The 16,598-nt window shown below is 43.2% G+C and overlaps 1 protein-coding gene across 5 annotated transcripts in view; it reads left to right on the plus strand.

The window, feature by feature from the left end:
• spag9b (sperm associated antigen 9b) overlaps nucleotides 1-13,303 on the plus strand; it is a 41,476-nt gene extending 28,173 nt beyond the window's left edge. For 2 of the 5 annotated variants that reach the window (XM_005721894.2, XM_013913433.1), the window contains 23 exons: nucleotides 55-148; nucleotides 434-558; nucleotides 2,696-2,753; nucleotides 3,941-4,093; nucleotides 4,201-4,258; nucleotides 4,390-4,520; nucleotides 4,638-4,694; nucleotides 6,116-6,295; nucleotides 7,442-7,571; nucleotides 7,665-7,754; nucleotides 7,881-8,042; nucleotides 8,250-8,421; nucleotides 8,575-8,775; nucleotides 8,868-9,024; nucleotides 9,839-9,967; nucleotides 10,076-10,156; nucleotides 10,242-10,309; nucleotides 10,393-10,541; nucleotides 10,629-10,800; nucleotides 10,880-10,993; nucleotides 11,164-11,343; nucleotides 12,437-12,568; nucleotides 12,656-13,303. In XM_005721894.2, the coding sequence (XP_005721951.1) occupies nucleotides 55-148; nucleotides 434-558; nucleotides 2,696-2,753; nucleotides 3,941-4,093; nucleotides 4,201-4,258; nucleotides 4,390-4,520; nucleotides 4,638-4,694; nucleotides 6,116-6,295; nucleotides 7,442-7,571; nucleotides 7,665-7,754; nucleotides 7,881-8,042; nucleotides 8,250-8,421; nucleotides 8,575-8,775; nucleotides 8,868-9,024; nucleotides 9,839-9,967; nucleotides 10,076-10,156; nucleotides 10,242-10,309; nucleotides 10,393-10,541; nucleotides 10,629-10,800; nucleotides 10,880-10,993; nucleotides 11,164-11,343; nucleotides 12,437-12,568; nucleotides 12,656-12,759 (2,897 nt within the window). In that variant the 3' untranslated portion in view covers nucleotides 12,760-13,303. Of the gene's footprint in view, nucleotides 1-54; nucleotides 149-433; nucleotides 559-2,695; nucleotides 2,754-3,940; nucleotides 4,094-4,200; nucleotides 4,259-4,389; nucleotides 4,521-4,637; nucleotides 4,696-6,115; nucleotides 6,296-7,441; nucleotides 7,572-7,664; nucleotides 7,755-7,880; nucleotides 8,043-8,249; nucleotides 8,422-8,574; nucleotides 8,776-8,867; nucleotides 9,025-9,838; nucleotides 9,968-10,075; nucleotides 10,157-10,241; nucleotides 10,310-10,392; nucleotides 10,542-10,628; nucleotides 10,801-10,879; nucleotides 10,994-11,163; nucleotides 11,344-12,436; nucleotides 12,569-12,655 lie in introns of all 5 variants that reach the window. The other 3 variants (XM_005721895.2, XM_013913435.1, XM_013913428.1) reach the window with 2 other exon arrangements.
• The last annotated feature ends 3,295 nt before the right edge of the window (nucleotides 13,304-16,598 follow it).

Genomic DNA, 16,598 nt, shown 5'->3' on the forward strand with positions numbered 1-16,598 from the left:
TTGTAATTGTTCTCAGTTAAGACTGTGCCAGTATTAAATCTGTGCTGGTTATAGATGGAGCAGATAGCCTGGAGAAGTCTGAGGTGCAGGCTATCATAGAGTCCACCCCTGAGCTGGACATGGACCTCGCTGGCTGCAGAGGAACAAGGTACAGCAGTAACCTAAGAGCATAAGCAATAATTATGTTTATCAATGAATAATATGAAGTTATATGTATTCATCAGTTTATCTGTGAGCTTTTACATAACTATTAAAATATATATATACAATTACACTCATGTCCATCATATTCATTGTAACCTCGCTAATGAGCCTCACCTTATCAGTCCGCTTTATTGCTGATAAAAGTGCTAAAGTATTGCAAAATCACGCATTCTTCTTCATGATAATAATCCTTTTCTCCCTTTCCTCTGTGTCCCACCTGTCCTTTCAGCACACCAACTAAAGGTGGCGTAGAGAATCTAGCATTCGACCGCAACACCGACTCTCTGTTTGAGGAGCTGTCGTCTGCAGGAAATGACCTCATAGGAGATGTGGATGAAGGAGCTGACCTGCTGGGTAAGAAGTCTCACTCTGTCAGGAGTAACGATGTACAGTGGGGCAAAAAAGTATTTAGTCAGCCACCGATTGTGCAAGTTCCCCCACTTAAAATGATGACAGAGGTCAGTAATTTGCACCAGAGGTACACTTCAACTGTGAGAGACAGAATGTGAAAAAAAAATCCATGAATCCACATGGTAGGATTTGTAAAGAATTTATTCGTAAATTAGGGTGGAAAATAAGTATTTGGTCACCTCAAACAAGGAAAATCTCTGGCACTCACAGACCTGTAACGTCTTCTGTAAGAAGCTTTTCTGTCCCCCACTCGTTACCTGTATGAATGGCACCTGTTTGAACTCATCATCTGTATAAAAGACACCTGTCCACAGCCTCAAACAGTCAGACTCCAAACTCCACCATGGCCAAGACCAAAGAGCTTTCGAAGGACACCAGGAAAAGTATTGTAGACCTGCACCAGACTGGGAAGAGTGAATCTACAATAGGCAAGCAGCTTGGTGTGAAAAAATCAACTGTGGGAGCAATCATCAGAAAATGGAAGACATACAAGACCACTGATAATCTCCCTCGATCTGGGGCTCCACGCAAGATCTCATCCCGTGGGGTCAAAATGATCATGAGAACGGTGAGCAAAGATCCCAGAACCACACGGGGGGACCTGGTGAATGACCTGCAGAGAGCTGGGACCAAAGTAACAAAGGTCACCATCAGTAACACACTACAACGGCAGGGAATCAAATCCCGCAGTGCCAGACGTGTTCCGCTGCTGAAGCCAGTGCATGTCCAGGCCCGTCTGAAGTTTGCCAGAGAGCACATGGATGATACAGCAGAGGATTGGGAGAATGTCATGTGGTCAGATAAAACCAAAGTAGAACTTTTTGGTATAAACTCAACTCGTCGTGTTTGGAGGAAGAAGAATACTGAGTTGCATCCCAAGAACACCATACCTACTGTGAAGCATGGGGGTGGAAACATCATGCTATGGGGCTGTTTTTCTGCCAAGGGGACAGGACGACTGATCCGTGTTAAGGACAGAATGAATGGGGCCATGTATCGTGAGATTTGGAGCCAAAACCTCCTTCCATCAGTGAGAACTTTGAAGATGAAACGAGGCTGGGTCTTCCAACATGACAATGATCCAAAACACACCGCCCGGGCAACAAAGGAGTGGCTCCGTAAGAAGCATTTGAAAGTCCTGGAGTGGCCTAGCCAGTCTCCAGACCTCAACCCCATAGAAAATCTGTGGCGGGAGTTGAAAGTCCGTGTTGCTCGGCGACAGCCCCAAAACATCACTGCTCTCGAGAAGATCTGCATGGAGGAATGGGCCAAAATACCAGCTACTGTGTGTGCAAACCTGGTAAAGACCTATAGTAAACGTTTGACCTCTGTTATTGCCAACAAAGGTTATGTTACAAAGTATTGAGTTGTATTTTTGTTATTGACCAAATACTTATTTTCCACCCTGATTTACGAATAAATTCTTTACAAATCCTACCATGTGGATTCATGGATTTTTTTTTCACATTCTGTCTCTCACAGTTGAAGTGTACCTCTGGTGCAAATTACTGACCTCTGTCATCATTTTAGGTGGGGGAACTTGCACAATCGGTGGCTGACTAAATACTTTTTTGCCCCACTGTAGCCTCAGTCTTTAATTTTACTACCAATTTTACCCTCCTCTCGTATTCTCTGAATTGTCTTTTCTTTGGCTGTCGGGCATTATCATCTATACAGATGAGTTTTCTGGTGTGTGTCAGTGAATTTCTCTCTCTATTAACTAGCTCATCGATTTCCTCATTTGTGTGTATAATGTGTCCCCTCTGTGACGTTTCTTTCCTGGATAGGCAGAGTAAATTATAGTGCCTCTGCTGTGCTGTGAAGAGCCGTGATGTTATAAATTAGACGTGTTAAAATGAGAGCACTTAACCTACTTGCAGAGTCTCATAAAGCGCTTTCTTATTCCCCTTTGCATGACTCTCAGACTACAACTTTTTAGGTAAGACTTCAGAGTTAGTGTGTAGGATAGACATACACGTGTAAGAACTTAAAAATACTAAACAATATAGAATAAAAAAATAGGTGTCAGTAAGATTTTGATTGATATTTTGATTTAATATCGGTCTCTGATCATTTTCAGGTATGGGGCGAGAAGTTGAACACCTTATCCATGAGAACACCCAGCTGCTAGAGACCAAGTGAGTAATCACTGAAAAGTTTTGGAGGCGAGCTGTTCAAGCTGTGCCAGTTTAGTACACAAGTATTTTTATTTCAATGGTGACCAATGCAGACTATTAAGAGCAGCAGAAATAAGTGTATCCCAGAGTGCTGCAAACCTGCCAGCTGCCACAGGGCGAGAGGCGCCTGGACAGGTGAGCCGCTGTGGTTGTCTGCAGACAGACAATCACTCACATTCAAACCTGCGGTTAATTTAGAATCACTAATGAGCCTACAACAGTGCAGTTATAATACAGTGTGAGGACTCAGTTACAGCCCACAGTTTGGACCTTTTGTACTCACAGCTTCTGACACCAGTGAGTACAGACATGTCATGAACTGACACTGTGCCTCGCTAGTTAAAGCCAGATAAGTATTTATTTATTTCTAAAGACATAAGAGGGTCTTATTTTGTCACAGGCTGTTAATAAATCTGTGGTCCAATATGTCACTGTGCGTGCACCAGGAGGCACAATGTGGCTGCAGATGAATTTATGGTCATGCAGAGAGTGTGTTCGCTGCCCGCCTGTCTGTCTGCAGTGAGTTATGGTTTGGTTACAGCCGGTCTGTGGGCTTTTCTTGCTCGTGTTATTGTTGGTCCGTGAGCCACCTGCAAAAAAGAGCGGAGTTGTAACATGCAAAGCACTGAAGTGAAACAGCAGCAGAGCAACAGCTGAAAGTGTTAAAAACAATGAAAATCGTGCTCTGCAGCCACTGTCTCTGCTTTTCATGCTTTATTTTTGGATCTTTGAGGTACGTGTTTCTCCCATTCCCGATGAACTGTGCTATTACTCCCTGCTCTACTTTGGCACCAGTTAACATTTGACAGATGCATACATGATTCATCATCTGCCTTCCAGCGGCAGTCAGGATCGCTCTCCTGCACTCTTTCCAACCGAAAAGAGTATACGGATGGACACGTATGCAGGACCATAAATTCCACTTTACTTCATTTTAAAAATGTCATGTTTCCACCTTTAAAATAAATAATAAGCTTTTTTTGACTCTACTTGATAGACTTTTACCACAGAGTTAAAATTTGTCAGTTTATAGATAAATGAATATAGAAATAACCAATATTGAGGAACAGAGCGATGGTGCCCCCTTGTGTGTAAAATTGATATTACAGCAGATTGTGTGTTTTTTTTGCATATGTATTACTTTTCAGAAATGCTTTGAATGTGGTGAAGAATGACCTGATATCTCGTGTGGATGAGCTGTCGTGTGAGAAGGAGGTACTGCAAGGAGAGCTGAATGCTGTCACACATGCTAAGACCAAACTGGAGGAAAAAAACAGAGAATTAGAGGAAGAACTTAAAAAGTGAGTCGGCTTCAAAACACAATGTATAAATGAATTGCCCACCAGTCGAGGGTCTGCACTTTTACAGTTGTGACAGACTGAGTGTGTACTTTGTTACTCTGTCGCAGAGTTCGAGCAGAGCTGGACGAAGCCAAACAGAAGGTCAAGAATGACAACGAGGATGATGTGAGTCCTTGGCGCTTGTTATTTCTGCTTGTTGAATTCGTATACAAGTCTGAGCAGCGTAGAATGTCGAGGTATTTGACTTGCTATAAGTATCGGTTATCTTTAAGTAAAGATTGGTCTCCTGCCTGCAGAGTGATGTGCCTACAGCACAGAGGAAGCGCTTCACCAGGGTGGAGATGGCCAGAGTGCTGATGGAGAGGAACCAGTACAAGGAGAGACTCATGGAGCTGCAGGAGGCCGTCAGATGGACGGAGATGATCCGGTAACATGATCATCTGAGTCCATATATAAATGTTCTTCTGCACACAGTAAAATATATGCTAAGACAGGAAGTTTGTTAGAAATTGTTAGAATTTTTTGTTTTGTTTTTTTCTTTCAGGGCTTCAAAGGAGAACCCAACTCTTCCAGAGAAAAAGAAGTCCAGCCTCTGGCAGTTGTAAGCTCAAGTGTTTTTATGTTTTTTTTAACTTGAGGACTTAAATCACGACTACCATGATTGGTGATATTTATTGCTTTTCTTCTGTATTCCATGTTTGAATGGTTTCTCCAGGATGTAGGTAAATCTGACATGATAATCATAACTGACCTTTGAAGCTCTCATCTTATAACAAACCCCTAACAGAGGAGAGGAATCAGTGCCTCTGATTTCAGTTCTCAGACCAGTCGTAGATTCTTGATTGCGTTTTAAAACTGGTTGTAAAAATCAACCTCAGAAGCTTCCGAGGCTGCTGTTCTTCTCCTTTGTTAGAGTCCATAAGGATTGAGTTTGGTTTGAGGCTGGGCACTATTTGAAGCAGTTCTTTGGGACGGGAATAACTGCACTTATAAAACCGTATCTGACAAATGTGCATCTCTGCCTTTTTCCTGTGTGTCCCTCTATTCTGCCTGATGTTGTGACGTCTGTGTGCAGGAGGTGTGTTGGGAGGGTTGGTGTAGAGTGGGGAGGGAACTCAGAAATATGGGTGGAGTGTTTTGGTTGAAACAGTTAAAGATATAATAGATTTAATAGAATCTAACACCACATTTAAAAAAATAAAAAATTAAAGTAGCTTTGCATGATTTACAGTTTAAAGTGATTCTTATTTATCTGGTACTGTGCCACTGTGTGTAACGAGCGCTTTTAGCTCCCTTCTCCATCCATTTAAGCCAGCTTTCTCCTGATTGGCTGTCCCTTACAGACAAAGGATATAAATAGCAGTTGGAGCTGGTGTGCTCACAGTGGGCAGTTTTCCAGAGATGACCATATTAGGGTTTTCCAGTCTCTCTGACAAAAGTCCAAAAGTAGAAAAGAAAACGGTCTGAAAGGAAGAATTTAGAGCAGTGTGAGGCCTCAGCTTCAGCCTCAGAAGATTTACTTGCACATTCATTAATTATATATATCATATATACACTAAGGAAAAGCATAATTGGTCCACTTTAATTGACAGATATTTTCCAATGTTAATTAGAAAAATGGTAAAAATGTATCACTGTATGTAGATAGCTAAAAAGCTTGTTTGCTTACTGTAGGGGAGTTGTGGGAATGTGAAGTTGTTTTTGGTCAGGCCTGTTCTGCTCTGTGTTGACTAACATCCTAGTCGGTGCTCAGTATTAACCCCGCACTCCCTGCTCTCCAGCATTCTGGATTTACAGGTGCTCAGATGCTTTTCTGTTTAGAAGACGAATTAATTCCCTGGTTTGAATGAAAGCTAGCATGGCGTGTTGGCACTGGGAGAGGAACCTTTTTTATTCTTAAACCCTACCTGTGTTGCTGGAGCTACTGCTTTTGTGTCCGCCCCTCTATATGTTTGTCTGTTTGCTTTTTTCCCCTCCTTCCCCCCCTTTTTCCCTTCCACTTCCCTGCCCTTACACCTCCAGTTTCAGCCGTTTGTTCAGCTCGTCGGGCGGAGGAGCCAAGAAGCCGGCAGCGGAGGCCCCAGTAAACGTCAAGTACAACGCACCCACCTCTCAGATTCAGCCGTCCGTCAAGAAGAAGAGCAGCACCCTGCAGCAGCTGCCCAGTGACAAGAGCAAAGCCTTTGACTTCCTCAATGAGGAGTAAGTCAGAAAACACACACACTGTTAGTCGTGTTTGCTGAGATTACTTTTGGAGCACTGACCAAAGATCACAAACATCCCTCTCATATTCATTGTTAATTTTTCCAAATATTTTCTTCAGTGATAAATTCTTTGATCCAAGTGTCCAAAAGTATTCAGCTTGTTTTAGCTTTGCTATTGAACTTTTACACTAGGAAATAAAAATCCCACTTCAAATGTTCCATTCATCCATGGTCTTCCACTTCAGGGTTGCCTATCCCAGCTGTCATAGGGCGAGAGGCGGGGTAGACCCTGGACAGGTCGCCAGTCTGTCGCAGGGCTAACACATAAAGACAGACGATCATTCACACTCACATTCACACCTATGGTTAATTTAGAATCACCAGTTAACCCAACCCCACTAACTGCATGTCTATGGACTGTGGGAGGAAACCCGAGTACCCGGAAAGAACCCACACGAACATGGGGAGAACATACAAAATCCAAGGAAGGCTCCGGCCACGTGGTGCTGAACCCAGAACCTTCTTGCTGTGAAGCAGCACTGCTAACCACCGCGACACCTCGCTGCCCTTCAACACACATTTGATAAATGAAACATTTAGGCTGTCAAGATTTGAGCTCTGGTCAGTGCAGCCACAGAAACACATGTGAGTTGAGGAGAAGTGAGACAAGTTGAGAATGTGCAGGAAGACACAATGGACAACAAATCAGTAATTAAATCAAGGAGTAAGTCATCAGTGTTTCAGCAGTTTCCTGTACCTCGCTCAAAATCATAGCAGCCTACCTGCACCTCAGTCTGACTGAGAAGCAGATGCCCTGATCTGTAGTCACCTTTCTTTAGTCAGCCATAAACTGTGCAGAGGAGCTGAGGTGGTAGTATAGTGGCTACTGACATGAAAGAAAGCAAATCTTCAGTTGAAGAGGAAAAAAGAAAAATAATCAATGAAAAATGTTCTTTTCTTTTTATTTAGCCTTTAGTCATCTATGAGTTCAATAATTTCTCATAACTTTTCTTGTCTGCTGTCTCTGAACTTCATTCAGTGGCTGTGACTGTATGTAGCAGGGGAAGAGGAGCAAAGTTTAGCGCAGAAGAGATGGGGAAATGCAACATGGAGTCGAGTTAATAGCGGCTCTTTTGTCCCGCAGAGCGCCAGCTGATAGTGTGGTATCCAGGCGAGAACAGAAGAGGGCTCAATACCAGCAGGTCAAAGCCCACGTCCAGAAGGAGGATGGCAGACTGCAGGCGTACGGCTGGAGCCTCCCTAAGAAGTACAAAGTAAGGAAAGGAGAATATTAATTGTACCAAAGGGAAGTTCACACTAGAACAAAGCATTAAATGCAGTGACTGTTTGTGTGTTTGGCTTTTCAGGCTAACGGTGGTCAGGCAGAGAGCAAGATGAAGAGTCTACCTGTTCCTGTCTTCCTCAGACCGCTAGATGAGAAAGATGCTTCTATGAAGGTTTTAAAGATTTGGTTCACAACTGGAAATATGAACATTTTGAGACTTTTGTCTCAATAGTGTGGTGTAAATTATTAGCTTATTATTCATATGTCTGACTGCTGTATCTGTGTGTCTGTGCTTCAGCTGTGGTGTGCTACCTGTGTGAATCTTTCTGGAGGTAAAACCAGAGATGGAGGTTCAATAGTCGGGGCCAGTGTGTTTTATAGTGACGTGTCAGGACCAGAGAGCCCGAAAAAGAAGATTGGATCTCAGAGCAGTCTGGATAAGCTGGATCAAGAACTCAGGGTACATACGCACACACTTTGATGTGACCTTTGACCTAAAATGCTGATTTCCAAATTTGTATTTTTTTTTATTCTTTGATTCTATTAAAGTAACTTTGTTCAAATTAATCTTTATTTGAATTCCGATGGGTCTTGCTGTTGTCTTTTGGAAACTAAAGGTTTGTTAATAAGCAATTTATTTTCCGCTTCTCTGTTTTTGTGGATCCAGGACCAGCAGAAAGAGCAGCGGCACCAGGAGGAGTTGTCGTCACTGGTGTGGATTTGCACCACCACCAAGTCTACTACTAAAGCTGTCGTCATTGATGCCAACCAGCCTGGGAACATCCTGGAGAGCTTCTTTGTTTGTAACTCTCACATCCTCTGCATCGCAAGCGTGCCAGGTCAGTTAATCAGTGTATTTGTATCCCACAGTTGGAGACGTTTTTTCTTTTATTGTCCTTTTTGTGGAGATAACTCACTTGTGCGTTTTCTGCAGGCCAGTGAATGCCATCAGTTATAAAGAACAGCACGATTTCTCTATTAATTTTCTTCAGGTGCGAGAGAGACAGACTACCCAGCTGGAGAAGAAGTGCCTCCAAACTCTGAGGTGGGACCGGTGGGAGATGGAAACTCTTCAGCAACCAGTACCAGCTCAACAGGTGGCGACAGCGTGCTGGGAGGCATCACAGTGGTGGGCTGTGAAGCTGAGGGAGTAACAGCTGTTCCTCAGACAGCAGGAAAAGATGGAGAAGCCGGTAAGAGCTATCGGGATCACTGCAAAGGAGTCTTCTTCTGATACATTTACAAAAATAAAACTACTGTGCTTCTACATGATTGGTTTCCCCAGAATCCAGACCAGCGGAAGAAGCCACAGAGGCGACAGAGACCAGTGCAGAATCTGCTGACCAACGAGAAAGCCTGCGGGAAATCTACACTGAGCACGTCTTCACAGATCCACTGGGAGCACAGCACAAAGTAGAGACGCCAGCCAACTACTCTCAGAGGTAACATGAAGAGGCAAAGTGGTGTTGTGATCCAGTCTTGCTAATAAAAGCTTCACTTTGTTTCAGAGCCATAAACAAACCACAGAGCAGCAACAATAGCTTGCTGTAAACCATTTACTGTATCGTGAGCTGCATGTAAACATTAGTGAACGATTACTGCAGTGCATCAGAGCTTCAGGTCAGGCTCTGTTTCTGCATCACTCATCGACTGTGTGCCTTTTACCTTGAAACGTGATCTATACTGAATTATATACTGTCTGATCTGCATGTTTAATGGCTGCATATCTGGCAAGCACTTTATTCCTTTGTTAATCAGCTAATGTGCAAAGAAGAACTTTGAAAGATCTTCAGCAAACTTGGAGAACTATTGCTCCGGACCCTTTGAAATCTGGCTGCTTTTTGAGAGCAAAAGGGAAAGAAATGTGGGACGATTTGAGGCTTTTGCTCAGTCCTGCATTTTAATCCCCAGTGCATCGCAGTGAAGCATTTAATCCATTATTCCTTGAAAAGAAAGTTGGTAAAATCAGTCCAAGATTTTTATTTGTCTCCTTTTGATTGAAGCGGCGTGACTAATCCACTCACTTTTTAAGTTTAAGACTCACAGTGACAGACGACAAACAGGACTCATTTAGAAAACTTTGTCCTTTTGGTGATCAAGCATAACGACGATAACTGACTTTTTGCTCTTTTGAAGTACAACAAACACCCACAATCAGTCCTTCTTGGACACTCGGGTACAAACACATAAGATTAAAGTGTCCCAGTGCAGACGTCTGATGTAAACACTGTATTTACTGTGTTCTCTGACGAGCAGGGAGAGCGATCTGCTGAAGGATGGCGTGAGCTTGAACCCCAGCGCAGAGGAGCAGGACCTGATGAGAGAAGAGGCTCAGAAAATGAGCAGTGTTCTTCCCACTATGTGGCTGGGCGCACAGAATGGATAGTGAGATTTTTTTTTCATTTTTCTTTCACTCAGCACTTTTGTAAGTGACTGAATTTAAAAACAGAAAAAAACCCTCCGTCTAAATCGATGCACCTGCTGTGATTCCAGTGTGTACGTGCACTCCTCCGTGGCTCAGTGGAAGAAGTGTCTTCACTCTATAAAGCTGAAGGACTCTGTGCTCGGCATAGTGTAAGTGCATTCAGACAGGTGGCAGCTTATTTCCTTCCTATTTGCCTGTTTAAAACATGTAATTCTCACACATTTCCTCCCACAGACACGTGAAAGGGCGTGTGCTAGTCGGCCTCTCTGATGGCACGTTAGCCATTTTCCACAGAGGTGTAGGTGAGAGAGTTGAGCTGTTGCCACTTCCTTCTTTAACGTGTGTACACATTATCCAGCTGTCTAACTTGAGTTTATTTTGTAAGATGGACAGTGGGACCTGACAAACTACCATCTGTTAGACTTGGGGAGGCCTCACCACTCCATCCGCTGCATGACAGTAGTGCATGATAAGGTGTGGTGTGGCTTCAGGAACAAGATCTATGTGGTGCAACCTAAAGCCATGAAGATAGAGGTACAGTAACCTCGTGGTAATGATTAGCACTTCTGAAATCTTCCCTTTGCTTCATGTCTAAACTGCTAATGTCTTTGTACACTGCAGAAATCATTTGATGCCCACCCTCGTAAGGACAGTCAGGTACGTCTGCTGGCCTGGGACGGCGACGGTATCTGGGTGTCCATCAGACTCGACTCCACCCTCAGGCTGTTCCACGCTCACACCTACCAGCACCTCCAGGATGTCGACATCGAGCCCTATGTCAGCAAAATGTTGGGTCAGTTCTACAATCGTCCGTCTTGACAACAGCAGCATGTTTTGAAAATGCAGAGATAAAAGTTTTGTCTGTGTTCCAGGCACGGGCAAACTGGGCTTCTCATTTGTCAGAATCACGGCTCTGATGGTGTCGTGTAACCGTCTGTGGATCGGAACTGGCAATGGCGTTATCATCTCCATCCCTCTGGCAGAGGGTGAGTCTGAGCTGGATCTGTTTAGTTCTAACCTGTTAGTTGAGACTTTGGTTATGCTTATTTGTTCTGTATGTGTTGCTGCCTTTATGTGTGATCTCTGAATGAGCTGTTGCAGTTTAGTAATGACATTATGTTGCTTAATAGTTGATTCACTCCTGCTCGATCATTAGCAGCCAGCAAGGTTACCAAGGCAGCAGGTAACCAACCAGGAAGTGCAGTCCGTGTTTATGGTGACGACAGTGGCGACAAAGTCACAGCAGGGACGTTTGTTCCGTACTGCTCCATGGCTCACGCTCAGCTCTCTTTCCATGGTCACCGTGATGCAGTCAAGTTCTTCACAGCTGTTCCAGGTGAGCAAGCAGAAATGGACTAAACAAACTGCAGAAGCCCAAATCCTCTGCTCTAAACCACTCACAACCTGAGGGTTTAGTTTAGTTGAACAATGTGATTAATGGTGTCAAATCGTTGTTAAATAAACATGTGATATTACTGCAGTCTTTATTTACTGCAGAGTTACATTTTCTCCAAAGCTGTTCTTGGTTAGAGGAAAGAGCAGCAGGTCAACTAATCCCCCAAAACTGGAAAATTAATAAGTAAATCTCCACTTCACAGAGTAGGATACACCCAGAACTGACCAAGGAGATTATATATCTCATCTAGCCTGCTAACAACCAGGAGGGACCAGAAACCTGATGGAAAAAGATACAATAAAATAGTTACAGAATATAGAAAAAAGCAAAATATAGGGAGTTTAATCATTAAAATCTAACAAATGAAAGTATTGTGGTATGAGATTGTAAAGATTCAATGAGGAAAAGTGAAAGGACTCTAGATCCCTCCCAAACATAAGGCAGAAGGGCCCTTACCGCGTCGCGACTGCCAGTGACGACACCTGCGGCTCTTTCTTTGAGGGGCCTCCCTTCAAGTTCAAGTTCACATTACGGACCACAGCCAGTCTGTCAACAACGTGTTAGCGCGGTTAACTCATTAACGCGTTCACTCCGTGAAGCCCCACGCACGGGCCGATCCGCGCTAACTCACTAACGGAGATTTGCCGGGTTAATGCAGTTATGGCGTTAACGTCATTTTAACGAGATTAACGCGGACAGCACTAATTAAATGATGACAAAACAAGTGATGCCAACCTCGGCTTTCGGTCCTTGCTCGTGTTTGTTTCTTAACTCTGCATTAAAACTGAGTAGGCATAAAATCCAATGCTTTAGCACAACAACTCGGTCCTTTATTGACTAGTAAAAAAGGGAAGGCAATGCTTCATTATAGTTGCTGTCATTCTCAAACAGCTGACTAACTAGTGAGCTGAAATCTGACTGGGTGTAATTCTGGTAATTAACAAGGGCTAAATGTGAAAACTAGAAAAAAGTGGCTGAGCAGATGCGATCTGGAGCCTGGCGGTGGTTACAGTTTGTCCCTCTGTGCTTTCAGGTCACGCAGCTGCATCTGCATCGTGTGCAGGAGAAGCAGCTGGCGACAAGGCGGCAGATGCCACAACTCAGGAAGGAACTAAGTGTATGCTGGTGATGAGCGGAGGAGAAGGCTACATCGACTTCAGAATGGGTGAGTTTATTGCATGACGTGCTTACAGACCAGGCGGTAACGGCGCAGTGGTTGTAGAGGAGAACATGACGACTTGTGTGTCTGCAGGCGATGAGGACGGAGAGATGGAGGAGGCGGAGGACGCCCCCATCAAACTTCAGCCTAAAGCCGAGCGCAGCCACCTTATCGTTTGGCAGGTGACTCAGGACTGAGCTCTCGAGGCCTGATTTGCCTTTTCTCTCAAACCACGGAGTCGTCGAGGTGGGCGAGGCTTCTCTACGAGTTTAATCAGCACTTTCTTTTCTTCCTCAGTCCTGGACAGAAAGAGTAAAACAAGCAAAAACTGCTCTGAGCTCCTCGTCAACGTTAACCTTGATGCATGTTGTTTTATTATTGTTTTCTTTCTTTTTCTTTTTAATTTCATGGATTTGAAATGTAATCTGTTATAATGCCTCTTTTAATATTATTTAATGTAAAGCGGTTGTTGAGGACAGAATTACTTTTGATTTGTTGTATTTGACATTTCCAGGTTCCCTTCATTCAGTCCAGTTACTGTGCCCATGCTGGACTCGGCAGATGTAAAATCGGTCAAAGAAAACACAACAGAAAGTGGCCACATAATAGTGTAAAATGGAAAGCCTTCATTTGATAACTTTGCTTTTGAAAGTCTTTAGGTCAAATGCAATACACCACATATCAAGCTGGTTTGTGTCTGTTTTGTTTATCTATCCTAATAATCAATTTGCAGTAATGGTAGCCCAGTTTGTGCCTCGTGTGTTGCCGCTACATTCAGGCCACAGATCTGCACCACGCTGCAGAACCGAGCCCTGGAAAAAAAGAGCCCATGTGGAAGCACCAAAGATTGTAGTTCTTCTAATGGCCACTAGAGGTGCCACAGAGTTCCATGTTATTATTCCCAACTTCACCCATGAATAACTTCGAAGCCTGTACAGCTAATTAGTCCGTTCAACACAAACACATACAATCAGTGTTTCTTTGTTTGTTGTTTTTTTTAAAATATGCAACTTATAATTCTGGACTCTGCTGAATGAGGAATGTGACCAATCAGGCTGCTGAGTTTTACATTCTCAAATTTCGAGTCACTGAAATGAACTTCTGCATCATGTTTGTGCTGTTTGTCCTTCCAATTTTATCAGACAAATAATTTCATGCTGTGAGGTACAGGCTGTTTCTGCTTTGGTTTTGGTGAAATTCTAGCATTTGATTAGTCTTACTGTAGTGTCTGTAGTTACACCTGCACAATTTATAGATGCAACATGGCGCTCCATCCTCTTGTGCAGCAGCAGTTTGCAGCATTTGCAGCAGCAAATGTTGCTCTATAACAACTATAAAATGTCTCGTTTTGCACAGGTGTTCATGGTCCTCTTGAAAACGTTTCCTGGCACTTCATGTAGTGCTGCTTCATCTGTATGAATCTTGGGACATATTTTGATTTTGAGATTTTTTCCCCCCCCTCCCAGGACGTGTCTTTAGACTCTGCATGGTTGGGGTTGTTGTGTTTCCTGAAAATCCGATGCTTAGCTCTGTGACTGAACCCAGTGTTAATGAATGAGAGGCACAAACTGCAGCTCTAACGGAGTTGCAGTAGCAGCTACCATTTTAATTCACTCACAGAACATTTGATGACATAACAAGCAGAAGCTGCTGTGTCTGTATAAACCTAAAGAAAGGACTTTCTTTATGTTTACACACCACAGACGTGTACTGAATCCAGGATGAGGTCGAGTCCTTTGGCTCTTTGATATGCGTGAGGACTGATTTAAAGGCTTTGAGTGTAACAGAGTATTAATTTTTTTTCTCAAAACAATGCTCTGATTGTTACCAAAGGTTAAAGAATATAAAGTTTTCCACATGCTAAAACAATAGTTGTCTGGTTTAAGTGATGGCACCTTTCTGCAGCATGTGAGTCTGCCTCCATGTAGATACTGTGTGAGTTTTTCTAACAGAATTCCTAATGTATAGATGAGATCTATTTTTAGACTTTGATATGTGGGAATATTTTTAGGGTATGGGAAAAGAGAATGTGCTGCTGGACCTAAAACTGAGAGGATAAAAAAGCCACACTGAGGATTATCACCCCGTGTCCCCCCAACCACCCCCCAAAATTCTTCTTTTTAATAGGAGGTCAAAACTGGAACGTATGTGAATTAGCAATATCGCAGCCTGGCAGCAAAGCCCCGTTTGCCATGTTCCATATGAACGTTTCTTTTTCATGTCTGTCCCCACTGAGTGCAGTGTGTCAGATGTCCACTGGAGACGGTCTCTGGCCTGCGTGTCAGCACGCTGCACTTTTGTTTTGTTCTTTGTATTGAACCACTATAGCGGAGGCCTGTTCTCGTTTTGCGAGGGTGTGTGTTTGTGCGTCTTCTCTCCAGGAGAGAAGGGTAATTATTTAGCCATTTCAGTATTTATTTACAATGATTGAGCCTTTGCAATTCAGATTGTATCTTTGTACATGGAATATGAATATATATGATTATATATGTATGAAACATGAATGTGGCTTGGGTTTTTTGTTTATTGTATGACTTTACTCAGCTATGCACCTCTGAAGCGGAGTGAGCGTGGGGTGTTTGAAAGCAGAAGCCCTGCTGCCCTGTCAGCAGACGCATCAGTTTCCACCTCCAGCGTGGGAAATGAAGTCAAACTGAAGTCTGGGAGGCACTGATTGGGCGGCTCCATCCCATCACAGCACGACAGAGGAAACTTTGTTGTAGAGCCTTCAGCAGAGCTCCTCCACACAGCTGTGTCATCCCTCCCCTCTGCGACTGCTTTCATTAATTCAGCAGGGGCTCCTCCTCCATGTTTGCAGTACAAATATCTTGTACGTCTGCAGCATCTATAGCCTTACTTATTTTTAACAATCAATTAAAGCAACTTTTGTGGGCAAGTTTGGTCTGCTGGGTATATTATTATGATCATTATTATTATTATTATTATTATTATTATTATTATTGGTTATTATACACATGGTGGCTCTGCTTGTAAAGTGAAACGAACAGAAATCTAGATTTGGGATACATGAAAAGCACACTTCTATTCAAGATGAACCATGATGGTACGGCTGTGCTGTGGTTTCCATCATGGCCAGACTAGGTTATAACATCACAAGTGTAATGATTGTAAAAGGAGGCTACGTGAAGAGCCATCCATCCAGTAACACTTTAGAGTTACACCATCATTAAACTGTAAATCACTAATTGAACTTTTGTTACAAACAGTAAACTATTAATGAAATGTTGCGTGTTTTGTAATCTGTGTAATATTATTTGTATTGCTGCTAAACATTAGAACTAATGTTTGTAATATTTGGATTATTATTCAGTTTCGATGTTATTTGTAGCTCTTTTAGTCGAGTTGTGTCAAGTCGAATAGGTAGTGATGAAAAGGGACATAACAGTTTACAGCAATGACCATCTTAAGATGCTTTCATTTTGTATCCACTGTTGGCCCGATGGTAGCGAAAAATCACAAGACTGAACCTGCAGGCGGCCATTTGTCCCATTTCATTTAGGCACTAAAACCGTTTATATTTAGGGGAAGATTTCGGTTTAGATCCAAATCTGAGCCATTAGGAAGGAGACCTCACAATGTCTGTGACAGGAGGCATGAGCTGAAGGATGCCAGTTGCTTTGTAACCTTAACCTAAACTAAATGGCGGTATTTGACATCCTGGGATGGGCTCGCTGATCGGCAATGACTCCTTGCTGGTTTAAAACAAACAAAGAAATCTGGTAATTATTAACACTAATTTTATTAGACTTTTAATTTTATTTTGTCCGTCCATATCTGGAAGTCCCACAGGATCTTAGCTCAGCCTTTCTCGACCATTTCTCCCATTTTGACCTCGGGACTTCCAGTCCATACTCGGCACAGATATTCCTGTATACTATGCCGGCCACTTGGTTATGGCGTTCCATGTATGCCCTGTCTGCTAGCATCTTGCACCCTGCTGTTATGTGCTGGATTGTCTCAGGGGCATCTTTACACAGCCTGCACCTGGGGTCTTGCCTGGTGTGATAGACCCCAG

Source organism: Pundamilia nyererei, unplaced genomic scaffold (assembly GCF_000239375.1).
Source record: "Pundamilia nyererei isolate P.nyererei 1_Seehausen unplaced genomic scaffold, PunNye1.0 scaffold00005, whole genome shotgun sequence".
In the NCBI taxonomy this organism is placed as follows: Eukaryota; Metazoa; Chordata; class Actinopteri; order Cichliformes; family Cichlidae; genus Pundamilia; species Pundamilia nyererei.